The sequence below is a fragment of the Pundamilia nyererei genome, unplaced genomic scaffold, assembly GCF_000239375.1.
Source record: "Pundamilia nyererei isolate P.nyererei 1_Seehausen unplaced genomic scaffold, PunNye1.0 scaffold00008, whole genome shotgun sequence".
Classification (NCBI taxonomy): domain Eukaryota; kingdom Metazoa; phylum Chordata; class Actinopteri; order Cichliformes; family Cichlidae; genus Pundamilia; species Pundamilia nyererei.
Window position 1 is genome coordinate 4,379,194 of NW_005187409.1, and position 6,500 is coordinate 4,385,693.

The 6,500-nt window shown below is 40.9% G+C and overlaps 2 protein-coding genes across 3 annotated transcripts in view; one reads left to right on the forward strand and one right to left on the reverse strand.

Moving 5' to 3' along the window:
- LOC102212471 (heterogeneous nuclear ribonucleoprotein U-like protein 2) overlaps positions 1 to 1,447 on the forward strand; it is a 13,158-nt gene extending 11,711 nt beyond the window's left edge. The window contains exons 9-12 of the mRNA XM_005723209.2: positions 11 to 30; positions 291 to 459; positions 791 to 1,029; positions 1,116 to 1,447. Coding sequence (XP_005723266.1) covers positions 11 to 30; positions 291 to 459; positions 791 to 1,029; positions 1,116 to 1,175 — 488 coding nt within the window. The 3' untranslated portion in view covers positions 1,176 to 1,447. The remainder of the gene's footprint in view (positions 1 to 10; positions 31 to 290; positions 460 to 790; positions 1,030 to 1,115) is intronic.
- On the reverse strand, positions 1,338 to 6,155 carry nudt22 (nudix (nucleoside diphosphate linked moiety X)-type motif 22). 2 transcript variants are annotated; one of them, XM_005723051.2, is made up of 8 exons: positions 6,072 to 6,147; positions 5,857 to 5,886; positions 4,693 to 4,882; positions 4,036 to 4,615; positions 3,836 to 3,961; positions 3,249 to 3,346; positions 2,169 to 2,262; positions 1,338 to 1,615 (listed from the first exon to the last, which is right to left on the reverse strand). In XM_005723051.2, exons 3-8 carry the CDS (start codon positions 4,779 to 4,781, stop codon positions 1,448 to 1,450), a joined length of 1,155 nt encoding a protein of 384 aa, XP_005723108.1. In that variant the 5' UTR covers positions 4,782 to 4,882; positions 5,857 to 5,886; positions 6,072 to 6,147; the 3' UTR covers positions 1,338 to 1,447. The 2 variants fall into 2 exon arrangements, with proteins under 2 accessions (XP_005723108.1, XP_005723107.1); XM_005723050.2 differs by lacking the exon at positions 5,857 to 5,886 and having other exon boundaries at positions 6,072 to 6,155.
- Positions 6,156 to 6,500: the final 345 nt, after the last annotated feature.

A 6,500-nucleotide genomic window follows, 5' to 3' on the forward strand; every position in this document is an offset into this window, starting at 1 on the left:
CCTCTTCAAGCAAAGTGTCAGGAGACCAAAGTGAACTGGTTCATTTAGGCTCATGTGATAGAGGTTTGGATGAGCAGCAGAAGATTTTCTGGTTTCAAATCGGGCCTCGGCAGTCTGGAGTTTGGAATTATTTCTTGGTCCTATTAATAATTAAATATTTACTTTAAAGCAGTTATATGTGGAATAAAATCTAAACTGTAACCACCACAGTTATGAGCAAAGAGCTTCGACAAAACATTTCACTATGCTGTAGTCTTAGTAGTTATTTCACTTCATCTTTCTGTTTCCAGTGCAACATCCTCTTCTCTGCACTCCGTCACAAGCTGCGGCTGTTCACAGGCTTCAGGCGTCGGGTGGTGGTGGTGTTTCCCTCAGGCAACGAGTGGAAAAGGCGACTGTCGCAGCACCAGATGAGAGACGGTGAACACATCCCAGAGACCGCCCTGCTCAAATTACAAGGTTTACCTACATTTGTAATATTATGTTACATTACAGGTCTATATTAGGGGATCAAAAACAAAACATGAATTTGTTTCATATGTTCCATTTGGTCTCTACAGTAATCCCTGTAAATTTACACTGAGGAATGGGTTCAGATTCTTCTTGGTTAAATCCGTGAATCCTTCAGGAAGAAAGGTTCTTCCTCTCATTACTCGGTTTATTGATATCATTTAAGGTCTCAGATGTGCTGGGAGCCACATAGAGTTTATAAAAGATCTTTACAGCTGGTGCTGCTGACAGTTAAAATAAACAGCAGTCATTCCTGTAATACTTTCCTCTCTCTGTCCAGTGAGCTGCAGTCTTCCAGAGCAGCAGGATGACCTCCTGGAGGAGTTGCAGTATGTCGAGCTGCCACAGGAAAAGGCGCTAAAGCTCCTGCAGGAGTATAAAGATGAGGCCCGCAGACTGCTACCCCCCGTCCCCAAACATGAGAAGACACGGCGACTTTACAGGAAAAGACCCCACCCTCACGGTCCTCCATCCTCTCACAGGAGCGGCATGCAGACATGGAGTCAGCCGCCAAGATACGTGAGTGCCAACCTGGCTCATTTCTCTCTAAAAGCACAGCTGCATTTGCTAGATGTTAAATTAATTTTGTGTCATTCACATTTCAGTGGAGCGTGCCTTATCAGGATCAGGGGTATTACTACAGCGCGTACCAGAACTACTCATGAGCGAACCTGGAGCAAGAGGACTCGAATAATGCTGCTGCATTACCAGTGATTACATAACACCAACACTGCTGAGGTTTTATTATATGGAACTGCACACTCCCTGCTCAAACATAATCAGTGTCATATTTTATCTTTTATGAAAAGACATGGACACTTTAGGTTTTTATTCAAAATATTTTAATACATTTTTACTTGTTCTTGCTGTACAGTGTATAAATGAATTACACAGTACTGAATTATGAGTAACCTGTAAATAAAACCCCAAACTTCAATCAGTCTGTTTTTTTGTGCGCATGTGGTGGTGTCAACTTGGCATCGCCTCGTCCGCGTTGGTCTGGAACTACGTCAGGTTTAACAGTCTGATAAAGCAGCACGGCTCCTTTAGCTGACGGACAAAGCTCCGACCACAGAGGGCTGCTTCTGTCCAGCTGCAAAACGTCCTACAGTGTGCAAAATACAACTGTGTGAGAAAGTGTTTGCCCCCTTCCTAATTTCCTGTTTTGTTTTGGAGTTTTGTTGCATTTAAATGCTCCAGATCATCAAATAAATTTAAATATTAGACAAAAAGGTAAGTAAACCTACATGGCTCTGTGTGAAAATAGTGATTGCCCCCATATCTGTTCTATCATAAATTAACTGGTATATCACAACTTTGGAAAGCTGAGTTCAATTTCTCTAGCCACACCCGGTTCTGATGTAATCACCTTAACGAGAAACATCTTCATTTAGAAACTGCATTTACTTGTGCCGTCTTTGTCTAACATTTAAATTTGTTTGATGATCTGAATCATTTAAGTGTGACAAACATATAAAAAAATAGGAAATCAGCAAACACTTTTTCACACTACTGTATATAAAAAGGCAGAATTGCCTTATATGCTTGTAATCTCTCCATAAAGTGATGATTGTACTTTGTTCCCTACTGCAGACGCAAGTACAAGAATCTCGTTTTGGTGTTGTTCTGCAGGTATTTGTATGTCTGTAACATCTCACCGTTCTGCTGACAAAGACGACCTCTGTGGACTCGCTGGCCTCCACTCCTCCTTTCCAGTACAACTTTCTCACTTCATCAGAACTTAAGGAGCAACTGAAAGCACACAGATTAAAATTTATATCTTTATAGAGCCATTCAAACCACATTTATTATTTCACGATGCTTGATTTAGGATTGTGTGCAGCTTTATGCTACCCTTCTTAACCTCAGCTGGGCAAATCTGGTTAGATAATTGAGACCTAATCTAATAGTAACTTTAACTTTGGACTTCATTTTGTATGACACCTTTTTATAGGCTTGCCATCATGTGATGTCATCTTTTATGGTCTCTCAGTTGTCTTCATTATTACTTCTGTTCCTTTACTTTTAGTCTTTCACTGGTGTGCATTTTTTATTGTTTCTATTTTAACTCTATTAACTTTACTCATCTCAAGCCCAAATATCTAACTTTTATATGGGGCAGTAAAACTGTTTTTTCTTCTTAATACTGAACTTGTTTAACTCCAAGAGAATTATTTGTAATAGGAGTGAGATTCCAGTTACAAATGGATTTCAAGAATAAAAAGAAAAGTTTAAAGAAGGTTTAGATTCCCTAAACATACATATAACACATCATGTAGTCTTACAGCCTAAATGTATATTTGTTTAAGCCTCATTGCAGTTATTTGCAGTCAGTGCTCCTGAATGTGCTTTTAATTCAGTCAGCTCAGGAAATTGCAGTTTTTTTCTACTCCTAGGTCTGTATGATGTCAAAGAGAGAGGGTAGCCCTAATATAGTCATCTCACTCTGGCTGTGACCAGAAGCCTCACCCACTCATGTTCTGTTTACCAGAGGCAGCCAATCAGAAAAAGGTTGCAGGGGATTATTTTGAACTGTGACTCATACAAAGCTACTTCAATAGTCCACATGGAAAACTACGCAGTCTTTAGTAGTGGAGATGTGGTCATCGTGATGATTTTATCTTTATAAAATGTTTCGCCATACTTTCATTTTCTGAGCAACTTTCACTGACACACCTACTTCAAGAAATCTGTGCTGCAGGTTTCACAGTATGGATTAAAACTGAAGCGACGACTACCTGACGTAAAACTCGGCACTCGGTCTTCCAGCGCTGGTGTGATTCAGAGCGACGCCCATCAGGACGGGCGGTCCTAGGGAGCTCAGAGGAATATTCACCTGGGACAGAACAGTAAAATTAATAATATTAATATTTTAGCCCTTTCATTACTTCGACAAAACAGCTGGTGCAAAGTTTTATTAAAGAAAAGTGACTGTGTGAATACTGCTTTAGGCATAAAATCCTTGTTTTACACTGTGATGTCGTGAGGTCCCATGTGTAGGATCTGACCTAACAATTTTCCACTTCATAAAAAAACTTGGTAAATTTTCTGATGTGTGGATCAAATATTAGGGCTGAGTCAAACTGTGGTGCCAAGTTTCTGGAAGCTGGTTTCACTTTGTGGGGCCTATGACATGCATGATTGAACAAGAATTCTGATTTTGAGGTATTTCACTGAAGGAAATCTGCTGACACCATTTAGACTCTTTAAAAAGAGTTGCTAGCAGGCTTCTGGCGGTAAGTATACGTGCATAAACGTGAAACACGACATTACAATTCTGAATAAAAAGAATACAAACAGAAAAGGAAAAGGAATGACTTTTCACCTCATCTCTGATCTCGGCGCACACAGAGGAGAAAAGCTCTGAGACGATGGCCTCTGGCTTCCTCTCCATCATGGCTATGCCGATCTGCTCCTCACACACCCTCTGTCCTAGACGCTCACACACAGCCTGAGGACAACAGGGTTGATATGAGCAACACATCAAGCATTTTGGTGAGACTGAATCCTCTTTATTCATATCACCTTTGGCTCTGGGTGGCCTCCGGGGATATCCAGGAGCCCTCCCGCCTCTGCCACCTTTTGGCTCCTCCTGATCATGACCACCTGACCATTGCTGGTGCACAGTATGGCACCGACACCTAGAGGCTGAGCCAGCAGCATCAGAGGATCTCCGAACTCGGCCTCACCACGCTGTCGCAGCTTGGCCACCCCACACGACCAGTTTGTCCCCAGGTAGTCCTTGTAGCACGTGAGGCCTAACCTCAGAGAGAGGAGGGGTGCAGGGTGTGGAGGAAGTTTGTCTGCAATGCCATTAAACTCTCTGTAGTCATGATTAGAGGCACCCTCAGCATTTTCTGTCTGACTTATACACCTGTTATGTATTTCACCCAAATCCCTCTGTCCTTGATTGATTTGGTCCTCTGTGTGGTGGAAAATGGTGCCATGGGACAACGGAGTGGAAGGTGGATTTTGTGGATCTGCTAAGCAGAAAGAATGTAGCCTGAATTTTGCCCCGTTGAAAAGCCACGGCTCCTTGGACACCCGCTTCGTCCACACCTCATCTATGTGACGCTCCAGAGCCAGATCTGTCTGCCTGTTAAACCTGAGAGAGGAGGAATTGATTTTACATGACGTGTGATGAAAAGTATTTAAAGGATGTACTGCACTGTATGTTTGCACCTTTCTGAAAGCTCCACTTGTACTTGAGACTCGAGCAGCCCATGCCAGTGTGCACAGTGCAGCAGCACAGACACCTCAGGGTCCATCATTTCCCACTGCGGCTCTTCACTGGAAGCATCAGTTACTTGATCCAAGCTGTGTTCTTTGAGAAGACTTGGAGGTGGGATGGTTTGAGATGTTAAGATGGTTGCTGGAAGTGATAAGAATGAGCAGGATTAGAAATGAGTCTATCAGAGGGACAGTTCAGGTTGAACACTTTGAAGACAAAATCAGAGAGGCAAGGCTGAGATCTTTTGGACATGTTGGACAAAGGATGCTGAAGATGGATCTGCCTTGAAGTAAGGAAAAAAGAAAGACCATGGAGAAGAGTAATAGAGCGAAGGAGGACATGCAGAGGGTTGGTGTGATAGAAGAGCGTGTTGGGGATAGGGTGAGATAATCATCTGTGGTGACCCATAAAGGGAACAGCCAAAAGAAGAAGAAAATGTGAGCTGTTTCAGCTGAAGCTTTAAACCTTAAGGCCCATGAAGGCATCAAATCAAGTGAGGTGATCAACTCTGTGCAGGTTAATAAGTCCACTCCTGTTATACAAAGACACACATCAAGTGCACCCACATATAAGAGATTAGAGCAGGCAAATAAATCTGACCATGGATAAGGTTAATGGAAGCACAACATCAAATTATTAAAAAAAGATTTCTAAATATATTAGAAATTTGTTACTATCATGGCAGTAACTACCTTTAAAATGCATGATTTTTTAAATAGACACAAAATAATTGACCAAAATAACTGATTTAACTAAATAAACTAAGCAGCCCTAATGTTTGCATAAATGCAGGTCCAGGTGAGCTGTAAGTATACTGCAGTCATCCTCTAATTCAATAAAGTATTCTGATTCTGATTCAGGGGGATATAATGACAATTTCAACAGGGCCCGTGGGATCATGACAGCATTGGGTGCAGTGGCATAACCAAAAACGGGAGGACAACTTCTTTAAGGCGTCAACAGTTTGTTCAATGCAGATTTGTCAGCGAGGTTGAAAAGGAGAACAGACACATTTAAAAACGTGACATTCAAAAACAAGACCGCTCAGCGTCAATTTACTCACATAAAAGCTCCTGATTTGTTACTGCTAATGAAGTTATTCTTTATTTACTTACCAGTAGCTCCCAATTTTTTCCACCATCGGACTAAAAACAGTCAAAAACTTTCAATGAACCGGAGAGCTGGAAAGGAATTAAATAGGAAGTGCGACTTCCTGATAAAATAAACGTCTAACATAAAGACTCCTGTGTTCTCGTTTACTCTAAGATAATATTGTCTGGTTGATTTTCTATGAAACCAAATAAGGACAAACGTTTTGTGGCTTGTTTACCTGTCGTTTCCGAGGTAGGCGAAGAAGAAGCCAAACCAGCGAAAGGTGGTTTCTTCCTCTTTTCCCACGAACGGCAAAAATTTGCTTCTTATCACCACCTAGCGGCAAAGAGTGTAAATAATAATAATGTTATATTGTCAGGAAGATATGGAAAAAAATTGACAGATGTGGAAAAAAATATTAATTTTGTGCATATTTCTACAATGTAAATTATATTTATGAATTATAGTTATAAGACAAACTTATTTTAATATTAATTATAATCCAATTCAATCCAACTTTATTTATAAAGCACTTTAAAATAGCCAGCACAGGACCAAAGTGCTGTACAGTAAATAAATAAATAATGTAGTGCTGTCCAAAAGTCCTCAGCAACCTCTCAATATTTTTCAAATATTGACATTCAAGGAAATGAGGGGAGGCTCCAAA